Consider the following 17,101-nt stretch of genomic DNA (forward strand, 5'->3'; position numbering starts at 1 on the left):
GAGGGAGGGAACAAACAAGAGACAGAGCAGGTCCAGAAATTGAAAATCCAAGTACAAATTCCTGCTGGTTCTCTCATGATACCTAAAAGGTGCCCAAGCAGGCAAGCACTGGGCCTAGACCACACAAATTAAGATCCCTCGAAATCAGTGTCTGCTTGAGTCTCTCTCTCTCCCCGAGCTCCTCACTGGAAGAAAGGTGAGATCGTAGGTTAAACAAACCATGGGGACTACCTTGCAAGTGCATTTGAAAGAAAAAAAAAAGATCAGGACTAAAGAGTGTTACGGGTGCCACAAGTCACTTCGCTGGTTTCGCTACTGCAGCGGAGGGACGCGGGGCTCCCGCTCTGCAGTGCGGGGCAGATTTAAGCAGCGCCCGGACGGTGCGATCCAGTCTCTTCCCCGCCCCTTCACCAAAGCATGCTTACTCGGGAGTAAGTCACTCCGAGTCTAGCAAGGCTTCCTGCCTAGGATGTTGCAGCTTAAGGATGTCCAGCCTGAATTCACGGGGCGCATCTTGTGGGATGTGGGATCTTGTGGGAGAGAGATTTTGCACGCACACGCGCGCCCACTCACACGCACACTTGACGCGAGACCAGAGAACAGCAGACCTCTCGGTGAACCTTATCCACGAAAGGGCGGGGATGCCCGGGCGGGAGAGGAGAGCGGGAGGGAGGGGAGGAGGAGACGAATGAATGAGGCCGAGCTGCGGTTGGCTCGTCGTTGCGGCTCGGTCTGCCCCGCTCGGCGGCGGCCCGGGGCTGCCCCGTGCTGGGGCGGGCGTTGCGCCGCAGCCTCGCCCCCTCCCCTCCCCTCCCCTCCCCTCCCCTCCCCGCCGCCGCCGCCGCCGCGCGTCTGACTCCAGTCCTCCTCCTGCCGGCGGAGGGAGAGGGCGCCGCGCCGCTCGGTCTCCCGCGCAGCAGCCGACTCTGGCGGCGGCGTCGCCGGGCATGGCCTGGGTTTGACGGCGTCGGAAGATGCTGCTGGGAAGGCAGCCGCAGCAGCAGCGGCCGGGCGGCTGGGACCGCTGCAGGGTCAGCGAGCGGCTGCAAGCCGCCCTGGCCGGGCTCCAGGAGCTGCAGGTGCTGCGGGAGAAGCAGCGGGCGCTGGTGAGCGGCGCCCTGGCCATGCCGCGCGCGGCCGACGGCAGCAAGGAGCAGCGCCTGGAGAGCACGCTGGCCGCCCTGAAGGAGCAGCTGGTAAGCGCGGCGCGGCGCGGCAGGGCGGTGGCGGGGCGGCGGGGCCAGCCCGGGCGCGGGGGCCACGCCTGCCCTCGCCGGCGGCACTGGGGCGGGAGGCGGCCGTGCCCGGCGGCGCGTCCCTGAGCGGGCAGGCGCTCGGGTGACCCCGCTCGGGCCACTCGCCTGTTCCTCGCCGTCTCGCTTTAGTGCCCGCCGGAGCTCCCCGCGACGGCCGTCTTCACGGCAGGCTGGGAAACACGCTACGGAGCTGCTGCCAGCCGGTGTCGGGCGGACCATCCTGCGCCCGATGGTCCGGCTCCATATACGCAGCTTTCTATGCTCCACCGACTTGGTCCGTACTGGGTCTGTCATCGCACCTTAGGTATAAGATGCAACAATCCAATGCATGGTCCTCTCGGAAGTATGTCTCATGTCGTTGACTGGGACTTGCTCCCAAATAATTATGTGTAGGTGTACAGCCTAAATCTTTCGATGTGTAGAAATGGCCTGGGAGTAAGTTCCATTGAACTCATTAACTATTAGGCGTGCATAAGATGGCACTATAAATTACTATAACAGTTATTTAACGGTCAACTGAATCCGTTTTTGGATTGCAGCCCTGACTTATTTCATTCGTGCTGAAACGATATAATTTTCATGGGCTTATTACTGGCGACCTAGCTAGCACAAAGGGTGTGATGTCTGTCTTGCAAGCAAGCCTTACTATCCTCTCCCCCTCCCCGCATTGCACAATCTCTGTCCTCATCTCTTGCCTTGGTTTTAGCTCTTTAATCCTTCATTTCCTCTGTGAAGGATGTTTAGAGTTCAGATTGTGGGTGTGTGTGTTAATTAATAGAAAGAGCCCATAAACAGAATGAAAGGTTGTCAGATGTGTTAAAAAATTAGTAACGGAATCGTGCAGCATTCAGAGCAGCTTTCTTGAACGTTCCAAGAAGGACATTTTTATGTGTGAATTTGCAGTTGGGAATAAGCTTTCTAATTAAATGATACAGTTATTTAAATAAGGAACTGATCTCTTCAAATTACAGACATAAAGCAACCCTGAAGCAGTCTCTATATTTTCTAAGAGACACTTCAAATATTACTTTTCCAATTACATGTGCAGTGACCCCAAATTGGCTCCACCTGTGTGATTGTCACCTGCATGCTGTTTCCATGCTTTTTCTTACACAGAATCAAATTCTCTGTAGAAAAGGTATAGTAATCAAATCAGCTCTGAATTCACATAGCAATATATTTCCATTAGTGGCTACATGTTTTGACTTGGATCTTGTATACTCAGTGTCAGTGGGAAAGTACTCATGGGTAAGTACACTTGGAGACTAAATTGTGCCTTTGATCTGCTCCACCCATAACTTGGTGTGTGTTTAAGTCTTGGGCTGCAGCCCTGTGCTTTCCTTGATGCTAAGTTGTATGAACTGAGTGGAAGCTACTTTTGAGTAAATGCACTTCAAATCATGCTACAAGGTTCTTAAAAATAAAATATTGCTATGTAATCTAGCAGATCTCATTGAATCCCCTAAAATTCAGTAGTACAACCTTGGAGACTGGATATTTGAAGAAATGCAATTTTACATACTAAAAGGTGGCGGAGAGGAAGATTTTGGGGTTGATTTTTAGTTCTTTTCCCATCACTATCTGAACAAGAGTGAAATACTGAACATGCTTGCATAATTGGCCCTATGTGTATTTACTTAGGAGCAAGTACCTTGGAGTTATACTTCCTTTAACTTAGTTTGTGTAGGCCTTTCTGGGAATGAGGTCTCATTGAACTAATTGGGGCTTACTTTTGAGTCAAGATACTACAAGTAAAATCTCTCATTTTGGGATGTCAGGAACATAAACAGAGCAATCATGTCAGAATACAAACAGAGTGTACATGTCTACAGAGAAGTAAATCCCTTTGCATTCAACAAGTCTTAGTCCCAGGCAAGGGTGCTTAGGATTATACCCTGTAACTCTAAAAAATCTTACATTTTTATAACTTCAATCATACCCGTGAATGAGTTTTCAAAGGTTATGGTCAAGAAATTGCTTCATTTGTTTGTTACCCCAGCTAGAGTTTGCTTCTGAGGGGGCAGGAAGTGATCAGATAAAGCTTCATTCTTCCCATCCTGGTGAAATGATAAAAGCTGGCCCGCAAAAGCTTCGGAGAATGCTTTACCAAATGCATTAAGTGTGGATATATATCACCTAACCCTGTTCTCTGTTTCACAGAATGAGGAGTTTTTTATGACTAAAACCAAAAGCAGTTGATCTCTTGATATAATAGCTTGCAAGAGTTTTCCAACTGGCAACTAGCAATTGTGTTTCCTGCTTTTATAATTCTGATTAATGACTTGGAATATTCTAATGACATGTGAGCATGTAAAATTATGCACTCAAATAATTCACTATCACTTTTTAATAACTATCAATTTTGAATGGGAATTCAGCTTCAAACAGTCCTCTTTTGAGATACAGTAAATACATAATGGAATACTCCAAATATGCTGACAATTTGCATAAATTGTACAGTAAGCATGGGAATAGCAAGACATTTCTGGACCAACTCCTTGGAACATGGGTGGAAGTCTAGAGAATGCCCAAGTTGTCCAAAGGAAGGGGGGGGGAGAGAGAGAGAGAGAGAGAGAGAGCAAGAGAGAGCGAGCGCACACACGCAATGGTTAATTTACACTTCTCGTTATTTGATTCAGATCTAATCTACTGCTTAGCAGTGAATGGTGTGAAGAAAATGGATGGAGAACATCCTTTATCTTTCCTAAACTGAGATCACCCAGTAAAATTTGATTGGCAGTAGACTCAGGAAAGACACACAGAAGTACTGCTTCACACAAGGCATAACTGATGTACAGATTGCATTAGTACAAGATGCTGTCAATGATGGCCACTTTTAAAGAGGACTGACAGTTTCACAGAGGACAGGTCTGTCAACAGCTTATTAGCTATGCTGGTTAAATGGATCATATACCTGAGAAGGCCAGGTGCTGGCAAGAAACCATGGCTGGGGAACTGTTGCCTGCACAATTTGCTTGTGGGCTTCCTGGAGGCATCTGGCCAGACTTTGTTGAAAGTGGGATGAGGAAGGTCTGTCTCATCCAGTAGGGCAATTGTGATGTTCAGTAAGGGTAAGCAAAGAGTGTGAACAAACACAAGCTAAACCCAACATAAAGTCACTTCTGTAGCACTGCATACCAGAAGAGCTTTTCCAAAACCCTTCATGATGTGCCAGTATGTTGTGTAGTGATAATACAGTTTAGAGCCAGGCAACCAAGCTTTTCCATCAAGTATGCTTACCATGTTCAACCATCAAGCCAGTTTTTAACTAGAAAGAGTGTTGTTCAGAATTAAGAGCTAAATGCATATACTTTACTCTTAATATCCCTGTATTGTTTTAATGTTGCATTTTAGAGTTGCACATAGTCTGGGCAGTATCCATAACTGTCCTCATACTAACATAAATGTCTACTAATGCAGTTACTAATGTCTACTAATGCAGTAAGAAGCTACTGCTTCCTAGAGCAGCTAGAAACTAGCTGAAACTACCATTTCCAGAACCGAACAGGTCAGCAGAACTTACAGAAAGTAGATCAGTGGAGATGATTTCGGTTTCCTTTCCTCCCATCTTACTGTTTTGGGGTTTTGTTTGGTAGATGGGCTTTTTTGCCCATCTAGCCATGGTGTGATAGTTCCTCATACAGGACAAGCAAAACTGTTGCCATGCCAAAACTTGACCAAAATGGATCCAGGTTATCAATCAAGAGTGACTGGAGCTGTTTGGTCAGTACCTGCTCCAAGACTGAGGATGTTATCTTCTAGATCCAGAGAGGGTTTCTTCAGGTCTGTACCTGAAGGTCTTCACCTTTGGAAAGTGTTGGGACCAGGCAAATCTTTCTGAGGAGCTCATTGCACAATCTCTTTGGGGAGCAAATGGCACCACAGAAAATACCAACTGTTTTGTAGCTATCCACTTTACTTCCTGGCAGGTGCTCCAGAAGGACTGCTGAAGTTGTTCTTTGAGTCTAGACAGGGATATGGGTGGAGACAATCCTTCAGGTAACCAGGGCAGAACCAGTCAGGACTTTTAATGTTAATATATATTGGCTAGAGGCCAATCCAGACAACTACACAAAGTCATGCTTCAGGCTCATAGCCTTTGTGAAAATGATTTCATTAAGCCTGTTTTTTGCCTGTAAACATTTCCATCACAGATCATGACAAACTGCCGACATGGGTTTTCCCAACTTTATTGTTGGATTCATTTGTTTGTTACTTAACATACTGGCTGACTGTGTTCTGATGAAGTCCAAAGCATGCTCACTTCAATTCAACCCCTTTAAGTGGTCTTAGTAAAGCTGGTATGTTATACTCACAACATGAAGTAATGTATATTATGCACACATTTAAGTTCATGATGGGGAAAAATACAACTCCTACATTCTCTGTATGGTAGAGTACATGATTAAGGACACAAGCCTATACCTGTTTAGAAAAGAAAGTCTAAATTATCTGGCTAAACATGCATAGGATTGCTCCGGTAAGATGGTAGTCCTAGACCTTTTTCCTGGGCTTAAGTTCCATTGAACTCAGTGTAACTTACTTCCAAGTAGAAATGTAAAGGATCCCATTGTAAAAGAGGATCACAACTGAATGTGTGTGACATCACTTTTTTCTTTTTGAACCCCTGTATGTTTTTGTGAAGCGAAAAACATGTATTAGGGTTGGAATTTGCTCCTGAAAGAAGAATGCAATCAAAACCTAATAGCCTTTAATCTCTCCAGTACTGGCAATTACACACTTCAGTAGACTCAGAGTTAATTCAGATCTCCCCCACCCTCTTATTGGTGTTGGACTTGGCCATCAGTTATCAATCAGGTGTGAAAACACAAAGGGTATTCACTAAACAGGCAGCTTTATCAGGACCCATCTTGGAGTGAAAATTGGCTTTAACCTTCAGGGGATGATGAAGCCTTACTTGTGAGGCACAGAAGCAAGCCTATCTTGATTAGAGCCAAAATGGCAGCACAAGTGGACTGCCAACACCTTTATTACCTGTCATTGATAATTTTAAGTAATGACTCCACTTTATTTTATTTAAGCCCAAAGAGAATATGATTTAAAGCATTTATTGCTTGCTCAAGGCTGTGGGTTAATAGAAACACCCAGTGACCTCTGACCAAAAGCAATCCATTCTGATTTGACACATGGGCTTTGGGTTGCAGATCTCATTTGTATGTGTGTTTTGTTCCAAAGAAGACTTGAAAATGGAGGATTAGCTTATCAAGATTTGGCAGACTCTTGACTGGGTTTTTAAACAGGGCAGGGGGAAGAGTTCTTGGTGTTTCTTAGGAAAGGCAGGGATGTCTGCATGGATTGTAAGGAATGTGTCAATGAGCCACAGGAAAAGTAGGCTTGGGAAGGACGTAACTGAGGGCTAGGCCAGATTGACAGGCTGTGGGCAAATGTGTCAATAGCAAGATGTGAGACCACAGCATTTCTAGTGGCCTTTTTTTCTAAAGAAAAAAGAAAGATGTGTGTCCAAATAATATGCATAGCCTTTCAATGAGCTCTAGTTATATTTGTCCTTGGGATTAACAGTTACTTAAAAAGCCAAAACATTATAGCTGCAAACTCTGCTATCAGATGATGCATCCAGACATTTCCTATGTCAGATGCTCCATGCTGGATCAGGCCTTTCTCTAGCTTCTCCAGTCCAGTTTGCTGCAGTGTCCATATGTCTAGAAACAGGAGACGATGGCAATAGACAGTTTATTTCCCTAGTAAGTGGTATTGAGAGGCATGCTGCCTCTGATCCTAGAAGCAATATATAGTAGTAGCTGTTGATTAATTAGCTACTCCCTGAATTAATTCCCAAATCCCTTCTAAGGCCAAGTTGGTGGCCATCTCTGCACCATGTAGTAGCCACTTCCACAGTCTCCCATGACTCTCCCAGACTCTGAAGCATAGTCTTGCTGGAGCTAGATCCAGTCTCCACTCTCATGACACTCATGAAAGGGGTTGGGTTTAAAAAAAAATGTTGTTAAACTTTTTAAGGTTGCTTTTTAGAGTATAGTATGTATTTATCTGGGATTTTTTGTTTTTTATTATGGTGATTTTTGTTCTGTAAACCACCTAGACTGATTTTTCCAGAAAGGGGGTATAGAAACATTTCAAATAAACAGTAGCAATGCAGATTCCACTGTGTGCTGTGTGAAGATGTACTGCTTTTTGTGTGTGCTCCCCTATTTGATTGGCTGCTCGGCTTTGATCGGGCTCAAGGAGCAGGCAAACAAAAAGACCAACAAATAATTAAATAAATAAAAAATAACAGCACCTGAACAGCAGACTGAGCTGTCATGTAAATAACCTGGTAACATTTTCCCACTATGGTGAGATATATTGTACTTATCTTTAATCTGAAATGTTCAGTTACATGCTGGACAGGCTGGGACTCCTGTGTCAATGAGTCTCCTCATCCTTCTTTTGCGCTTTGACGAAACTTTCCAGGGGGCTGAACTTCATCCCTGAAATAGGTTTGTCTCCATGCAGTACCACTGATAGCTCCTATACAGTTCAAAAGAAAGGTTGCAAAGGATGAGGAGCCCCACTGACAGAATGGTCACCAGCCTTCCTGGGTCTACATATAAATTAGCATATTCAAATTTTACTGAACTGCCCACTTCTTTAAGGATGCATCTCCTCATTTTTGGAAGCTCAATCTTCTGCCATTCTTCTCCAATAAAGCTTGATTTATAGAGATTACTTGAATTGTTCTGATCTACCTCATCACTCCCTGCGATCTTATCATAATTGCCATAATCATTGGTTGGGAAATCATGACATTTAAAAAAGGAAATGTACCTGAAGAAGTACAAGTCAGGAGTTGATAATATTCAGCAATAGCAGAGAGGGAAGTTAACTGCAAATAGGTTTGCCTTCTGGACACCATCCACAGCAAAATGGCTAGGGAGTTGTACCTTTAAAAGTTATATGAATTTTGACTTGGCCTTCAAACTGGAGGGACAAACTGCACCTGCTGAAATTCCTTCTCACCTGAAAAGTTCAGAGATTGGCCAGGTGTGATCCAGATGATATAAAGCAGGGTTACTATGAAATTCCATCAGTCTTTACTGGCTTCTTTGTACCAGCAATATATGTGGATTTTCCATCAAAGAGGATTTTTTTGGCAGTGGAAAGAGAACTTACCACAAAACAAAAACATGAAGTTTTCATAGTCTAGCTTATCTGCACCCTGCTGTCAATACCCAGTTTTGTTGTTTTTGCTTTAAAAGGGGTTCTTAACTTTTGCTATAATCTTCACAGTTTGATCTTGTACTGTAGATTTTCTGTTCTTTGGTTCTGATGAATCTTGCCTTTTTTGTGACAGCAGAAAGGGATGCCAGACTTGAAAGATCTAATTAACCAAACCTCTGAATATATAGATAGATACAGGATGACTTTCTCATTAACCTTCCAAACTATTTACTTTTCCCACTTCTATTTGTCTGTGTTTTACATGCCATGAAAAGGTCCCACAGAATTTGCATGTTGATTGCTTAGAATGGGCCAGGTAAAGCAATTCACACACAGTTCCCTCTGAGAAAATTCAGTTAGGGCTAACTGATTTCAGAATCATTGTGAAGAACACCTGAGGCTCAGATGAGTGATCTAGGCAAAATTTGGCCTTAGAAGTTAGAAATTAAGGGGCAGTTTGGAGTCTCCCAGACAACCTAAGATCCACCCCGCTCCCCATGGCTGGAGACAATGGGAAAGAGGAAAGGGTTAACAAGGCTGGTGTAAATCATTTTGTGTTGGTTAAAGTGCTGTAAAATTACAAACAGATCCTGGAGGCATAATAAATTATCTTTGAATACCTGGGAGCATTGCTGAGCACTCTCTGGCCTCCCTGCCATTAATCAGAAACCACAAAGGGAGGGATTGGCTAGCAAAACATTAATCATTAAGCAATTAATTCTAGCCATGAAAGTAAAACTCGGTGACTTCCTGAATGGGAGAGATGAAGGGAAGCATAAAGTGCTTCCCTCAACCCCACACAGAAAATTCAGAAAGTTCTGCATGTGAAAATATGATTGGTCATGTGACTAATGCAAAGTCATTGGAGCAAATCTCATAATAAACACAAGTACCTTTCATAAGGGTCTTTGGGTACCAGCACTTTCTCATCTGCTGCTGCTGCTTCACCATGGATGTTCATTGCTCATCAGGGAAAACCAATAGGTTGAGAATCCTACATTTCCTACCAAACGTTTCCAGGCTAAGCAGGTGCATGAAATGCTAGAAATCTGTACTGATGAGGTGTATACACCTGCATGCTCACCTACCTACCTACACACACACAGAGACCCACCCACCCACCCAGGACCCGATTCTTAACCTAATGAAATGAACAGGAACTCTTTGGTGTAGTGATCTGCTCCCTGAAGTATTTTACTTCTTTAATAGAAACCAAGATTTTTTTCTCATTTAAATGTTTTTTGAGAGATGACTTCCTCAGAAATTATGCTTTGAAACAAATCTGAAACAAGTTTTAAATAAGTGACCAGTATTTTTTCATACATATGTATAAATACATGTGTTTTTTGATGTAGACCTTTTTTAAGGTGGCTTAATTGAATTTTAATCTATTTAGCCCCATTGACTTTGTAGACCTACTCTACATATTTGGTAACTGAAAGAGTGTTCAGATGAGGAAGAGGGCATTGTAGTCACAGATACAAATTTAATAGTTTAGTGAGCCAGATAATGGGGGTACTTTGTACTCTTTGTGCTCCATATCTCTGAGGATTTTGAGCTTCACTTTCTTTGAGGACTGACATCCCAACGACTTGCCTTTCCTCTGCCATCCTTCTCCCTGCCCCTTAAGCCCAGCCCCAAATATTATGTTGCCAGAGAAGTTGCTCCTGTCTGCAGAGAATCCTATGTTAAAACAAACAAGCACCTATGTTTCACACCCCTGTCATTCACCACACTTTGCCCATTGAACACCCCTAGTTGAACTAGAAATAGTGCAACACAACATTATTTTCAGAGATCACACATTTCAACCTTAGTCTAGAATACAGAACTAAATTGAAATCAGCACAAAAATATAGTGGAGCCAGACCAAGATTAAAGGTGTAATCCTGTTCTTAATACTCGTGATTCCCAAAGTGGGCAGTGCCACCCCCCCTGGGGGCACTGGAAAGGTCCCGGGGGCAGTGATTGGTTGTTTTAAATTTGCAGTACAGCGATAGACGTAATGCAGACAAACAGGCATGGAGCCCTAGGGTTTGTCACCCAAGAGGAAAGGAGCAGCAGCATTTGGAGACCACTGGTTTACACCAGAAGTCCTTCCCCAGCCAGTTGCACTACCTGGGAACACTGGGAGTTGTAGGACTTTTTTGCTCCAAATTGGATTGCATGTATCAGACTGTTTTCCTGTCTAAACACGCATAAGCTTGAGCCCTTTGTTTTTGATAGGGCTTGTGAGGCTGCGCGGAAGTCCAGATGGCCCTAGACAGGCTTAGACATGATGCAGAAAGTGGCTGAAGTAGCAGTGGCCCCAGGTTCCACTGACACTCTCTCCGTGATGAGCTCAGATAGCACAAAATATGATTTGATCCGTACAAGCTCAGATTTCCCAGTGCAGGGCTTCCACCCTCTCTTCTCCATCCTTGCAGACCTCTATGCTGCCTGGAAATCTGCTGCTAAAAACCTGGAGCAGATTTTGTGGGCTTGCTGGGGAATGAATGGAAAATGGGATGGGGAATCCATCCCCCTGCTCCATTTCTCCTGGTGGAATTGATTCGACACCACACATTTGTATCATCTGATATGCTGTGATGGGGAGCAGAAAAACGGGGCTGCCTGTTGGCTTTTGTTTGTGGCAGCTACTTATACTTGATAAGGCCTAATTCTGGCCTCAGAAGCCTTACTGAGCATGTAGAAGCTCATGATGTGATTCTTAAGACCCAAGCCTATATTTGCAAATGTGTCATTTAGCAGGAATTTGGGGCTTGTGCTCAAGGCCAGAGTTTAGACAAGAAAAACAATTTTAAGGGAGCAATCGGTGCACAGTTAAACAGGAAACATTCCCTACAACTACCAGCGTACAAGGAGTTGTAGGACTTTCTTCTACCTTCCTTAGTGCATAGTTACATAAATATATAAATTTAAATAAATAATAACAATAAATAAAATTGAATCCTGTAGCTACAAAGATGGTGGTAGTCATGCTGTGCTATCAACCAAGTTGGTTTGTTGCCCTGTTCCAAAGTGGTCTGGCACTTTTGTCTAGTGTTACGAGCTTTGCACTGCTCACTCTATGTGTATGAAGCTTTCTTTAGTGCCGCTTCATGCGTGCCATCCCGTCCAGTACCAACTTGGCCCCTGCAAATGGCTAAAAAGATTCTGGCCCTTAGAACTTCTCTGAACTTGTCCCTTTTCCTCTTCCATTGCTAACAGTCTCGTCTTCGGAGACAAGATGTTGGCCTGAAAAGCCACCTGGATCAGCTGGACCAGCAAATTAGTGAACTGAAGTTGGATGTGGGCAAAACATCCATTGAGTACCTGGACAGCGACAGCAGACCCAGTTCAGGTAATTGGCTGATTTTTGAAATATTTTGTTTTGTTGTAACTACAAAAATGTGTATGTGAACAGTCAGAGCCTATATAAAGTACTTTGTGGTAGATACTGTAAGAAGTTGAGAGATGCTGGGATGAGACAATTGATTAACAGTTTCAGTGTATAACATGATTGCTACTATTAAGTTTCTGCTTTCATTTCTTTAAATCTTTTGAGTTATAGCACCCTTCCAAAAATAAGACTGAGCTCTCAGTGTGTGCTATTCTGTAAAATCTCCATTAAGGTATGTTGTAAAAGGGGGAGACATTTTCTGTACAATAGTCTCATTTAATTATTCCTCTGACTTTGATTATGGAGATTTAGTTTCCCCTTAATTTTCAGCTAAGGGCTAGTGTCTAAATTGTTGAGTGCTACCCATTGGTTTTATGCCTTCTATATGCTTTTTGTATCATGCTGTCTTCATCCTTGCTAGAATCAGAAAAACCACCCTGGTTTTGTGTCTCATCAAAATATAGGTAGGCATAACAATGGCAGGTGTTGCATAGTGTTTGTTGAGTTCATTTATTTATTAGATTTCTACCCCACCTTTTACTTAAGAACTCAAAGTGGCTTACACAATTTCCTTCTTCCTGCTCTCAATCTTATTTCCACAACAAGAACCCTGTGAGTAGGTTGGGCTGAGAGTCTGTGACTGGCCCAAAGTCTCCCAGTTGGCTCCATGGCTGAGCGGGGACTAGAACCCAGATCAATTGCCTGAGTCCCAGTCCTGTGCTCTTAACCCCTATACCACCCTGGGTTATTTCTTCTTGAGGGGCCTGTATATGGGTGATTGGTGCCATTGGTGGTTCAGACCTGTGCATATTTGGACAGAAAAGGGTTATACAAGTCCCAACATGCTGGAACAAGCATGGCAGGCTGGGAGCTCTAGGTATTTGTTTCTGTCTAAACATGCATTAGATTATGCCCAAAAATAATGGAAATCTATATTTCCGCAAAACCACCTCTTCCGTGAATTAGAAGATGTTGGGATGCTTTGGTTGGGCCCTGCATGATGCATCTTATTGTTGTGTATAAACAAGATGTGCTTTTGTTTCTCTGACCTCTGTAGGCTTTTATGATCTGAGTGATGGTGGCTCCTGCTCCTTGTCCAATTCCTGCACCTCTGTCTTCAGTGAATCCATCTCTTCCTCCCATGCCAGCCTGCTGCCAGGTTCTCAGCACCCCAAAAGCCACATCAGCATCTTCGATTACCGCCCCAAATCTGCAGATGAGACTACAGTACATAACCACTTCCAGCAACAGGAAGCCTATAGCACTGACGGATGCCAAATCAAACACATCCCTGATGCTTCAGGGACTCCCACCAGGGCCAGGCCAAGACCAGTTTCCACAGGTAAATTCTCTAATGTTGAAACTTTAGAAATAGTCATGATCAATGTGGTGCCATCCAGATATTTTTGGGCTGTAACTCCCATTTTCCCCAGCTGATTCGACCAATAACCTGAGATGGTTGAAGCTGTCATTCAAAACATCGTGAAGGCACCAAGTTGGAGTTGGTTGGCACAATACACAGGGAGCAACAGTGTTCCTGTGTCATTAGAAAATTGAAACTGCATGGCCGTGGCAGTACTTTTATTGTCTGGCTCTCCTTTGCCTTCTATTGTGCATACGATCCTTTGGCCGTGCCTCCCAAAGAAGGAAAACAACAATATCCAGGCAATCCTGGATTGTATGATAGAAAAGCTGCACAGTTATTTTGCTGATCAATACAACCTGTAGGTAGGAAGAGCAACTGTGACTCTACACCTTTAAAATATATACAGCGGACAGAAATGCAAGTGTTTCAGCCTTTCCTAGTATGACAGTGCAGTGATGAAGCACTGTCCTGTTGAATTTCTGCCTGGCATACAGCAGTCCAAGTGTGATCCTCAGTGTAATGAAAGGGCATGTGATAAACTTGAAGGTCTGATATAATGGTTGGACTGGCTTTTCCGTGAGGAATATTCCCATAGTTGTAGTGCTGGTAACTGAGAGGAGCGTTATGTAGTCAAACTTAGGCCGATCCATTCAGAAATATGGTCTGCTCTGTTGCAGGTCTAACTTGTGGAGCTGGACCTCCTGAGCTCTAATGGCATGGAAGCAGCAGATGCTTCCCTAATATGATGCTTTAATTCACAGCCCACATCTAACCTCCATGTATGCAAGTTCTGTAGCAATGGTAGAATCTCTCTTGGCCAGAGTGCCACATTTATGTCAGGGAAAGATCTCTGAGATGATGTGCTAGCAGAGTACCACCACTACTTTCTCTCTCTTCCCCCCCCCCCCCATAAACCCATTTGCACACATGTGTCTGGGAAACCAATTCTGTGTGCCCCTCATCTTTGAGGAAGGCAAAGGGCATGTGTAACCGGCTGCTGATGGATCCCCCATTTCAAAGTGCTTCACCTTCTCCAAAGGGCAAAGTCAAAGACAATGTGGAGCCTTCAAGACCCCTCAGTTCAGGACACTGGAAATAATAAAAATCCATTTTCTGGCTAAAATATAAGAAAAAATCTTAGATGCAAGTGTGGCATTCAGTTTCATTGGTTTCTGAAAGGTCTGATTGCTATGTGCTACAATATTTGTACTGGTGGAAGGCACTCCATGGTGTTCCATGGGTTATGCTGAGCGTACAGAACTTGCCACTGGTGATGTGCATAAGCCCATCTTTGGATGTTTTATTGAAAGGACTGGAATGACCTTTACGGCTAAGGAAATGCATTAAATAAAATTTAGCACCTGTAAACTCCACTGTGACTAAAACATGAGAACCCACATTGTCCGGGGGGCGGGGGGGGGGGATAGAATTTAGTCTTTTTAGGCCTGTGTTTTCATATTGATGGTGACTTAATTTTCATTCTTTTTTTATTCTGTTCACTAACCAGGTGACCTTGAACGACTGGCCGTGGCAGATGCAGGATTTCCTAAAGAGACTGACCCCAAATCCTTTCCTGCTTTTTGTCTGGGAGAATTCCAGTTCTGCTGCATGGATCCCAAATACCAGAGTGACTTGGTCTCAAAGAGTGGAAATGATGTGTACCCCTACCCCAGCCCCCTCCACGCTGTTGCTCTGCAGAGTCCGCTTTTTTCTTTGGCAGGGCAACTGTCGAAGGGGGAGGGCTGTGCTTTGCCTAAGAAAATGGCCCCTGGGGCCCTCGGACCCAGTTTGATTAGGACTCGGCCAGTCACCGAGTCCAGGCCAGGGGGTTACATCAACAAACTGCTCCAGCTGACACGCCACAGAGGAAGCCGTCAGACAGACAGCCGCGAGAGGTGCCCAACAAGGAGCCAACACTTCACAATGCTCCAGAGACTCATTATAACCCCCAGTGCTGGTGGAGTGAAAATTAACAGCAGCAGCCAGCTGGAAAAACAAGAGAGCTGGCCGCATAGTCACAAAGAGGAAGGGAAGCCGCACAGGGAGATGCCTGAAGGGGAATGTGCCAAACAGCAGGGGACCGCGGGGTCTGGTCAGGCAGAGCCGGCACTGGCTGCGAACGGCTGCTGTCCTGCCAAGTCAACTGTGAGGGAGGCTCTGCTGACAGAAACTGGGGGAAGCAGCCTGGAACGCAGCTCTTCCAGCTCTCCGCTTGGAACAGAAGAGTCCAGCCTCAGCTCCCCACACGCTCACGTTGCCCCAGTCAAGAAAGCCCACCCCAAACCTGCCATCGGGGTAAAGGCAGGAGGGCCTGGGCTCAGCCCGCAGGGGGAATTTGTTCACGCCAGGTTTGTCCCTGCAGAATCCCATCAGGTCAGGGTAAGGTTTGCAAACTCTAAAATGAAGTCCATGAAGGTAAAGAGGAGGAACAGTGAGAAGACACTGAGGCCCACCAAGCAGATGTTTCATGTGGAAAAGCCCAGGGGAGCCCACAGCGTTGCTGCCAAGCTTCCTGTGGAGTGGAGTCTGCCTCAGAGACAGTTCCGGGGAAGGAAACTTAACAGGAGGCCCACCTTTGCGGGGGAAAGCACAGGCAGGTCTTGCTCGGAGTCCAGCCTGTATCCTGCACCGTTCCGAATCCCTCGGGGGCCCTCTGGGCCTGAACTGTACCAGGCATCCACTAACACCCTGTACTCCCTCGAAGCGGCCTACATAGATGCGTCCAGCAAGAAAAAGCATCGCAGGTGGCAGTCCACGGTGGAAATCTCAGCCAAAACCCAGGTTGCCAGCCTTTCTAGCGGCTTTGCCTTGGGGCCGCTGAGGCAGCCGGCAAAGAGAGCGGGGGCCATGCGTGCTGTGACAATGGCCCGTTCCAAGAGCCGCCACCCTTCGCGTTCCGGAACGTATGCCAGAAGTGAGTCAGACCACTCCGAGTACTCGGCGGAATGCGCATCGCTTTTCCACTCCACCATTGCTGAGACAAGCGAAGGGGAGGTCAGCGACTACACAGCCAACCGCTTCGGGGACAGCGAGTCCAGTGAGAGTGATTCGGAGGGCAGCAGCCATGGCAGCAACCTGACTCTTGACTATGACGATGAGGCCGAGGAGCGTGGCCTGGTGTGGCCCGACACTTCTGTCAGGCCACCGGCTTCGGCACAAGCCTCATCCAAGCCTCTTCCACCCGTGCCCAAACTCTGCCGCATCAAAGCTTCAAAGGCCCTCAAGAAGAAGATTCGGAGATTCCAGCCTGCCTCTCTCAAAGTGATGACTATGGTCTAATGCAAGGGCGGGCATCTGTTTTGTCAGCTGGCTCTGCCTTAGTTGGCAAAACAAATGAGAAAGGGGAATTGATACATAAAAGGATTGGTTCAATGAAATGTGATGCTGCCCCCAAAGGCACAGATTTTTTTTTTAATTTGCTAATGCCTGTACAAATGACACTATTGCTAATTTCCTTCTTCTATTCTGTAGGTGTGTGTTTACGTGGCTTTATACTTCCCCACTCCATCCCTCCAGCCTGTTCTGATAGATGCTAAGTATGTAGATGAAATGCCCTCCTCAGCCAGATCCTGTCTAAAATAAATATTTTGGGAAATAGGTATGCAGCCTGAAATGCATGGAGGATTTCCTGGATTTGCCAGTGTGGGGAGAAGGGAAGGATCAGCTAAATATGACAGTGCAATTTCTTTCTTGGAGGAGCCCTTCCTATTGAGAGGCACTCCTTACCCTTAGAAATGCATATGCTCTTTCCCCATCGTCGTTTAACACTGCTTACCTAATAAAACTCCTCCCTTCGTTCCACTTTATTTAAGAGATGGCATTTATTTAAACCTGAAAGGTGGGGAATGGAGAGAAATGTGTGTGGCTTGGATGAAGGCTCCAATACTGCTGTTTCCCACT

The 17,101-nt window shown here is 45.2% G+C and overlaps 1 protein-coding gene across 1 annotated transcript; it reads left to right on the forward strand.

Moving 5' to 3' along the window:
• The first annotated feature begins 974 nt into the window (after nucleotides 1-974).
• Nucleotides 975-16,480, forward strand: DACT2 (dishevelled binding antagonist of beta catenin 2). The gene is made up of 4 exons (XM_044422940.1): nucleotides 975-1,196; nucleotides 11,664-11,796; nucleotides 12,893-13,177; nucleotides 14,709-16,480. The coding sequence occupies exons 1-4, from the start codon at nucleotides 975-977 to the stop codon at nucleotides 16,478-16,480; spliced, it is 2,412 nt and encodes an 803-aa protein (XP_044278875.1).
• The last annotated feature ends 621 nt before the right edge of the window (nucleotides 16,481-17,101 follow it).

This window comes from Varanus komodoensis, unplaced genomic scaffold (genome assembly GCF_004798865.1).
Source record: "Varanus komodoensis strain SLA01 unplaced genomic scaffold, ASM479886v1 scaffold1, whole genome shotgun sequence".
In the NCBI taxonomy this organism is placed as follows: Eukaryota; Metazoa; Chordata; class Lepidosauria; order Squamata; family Varanidae; genus Varanus; species Varanus komodoensis.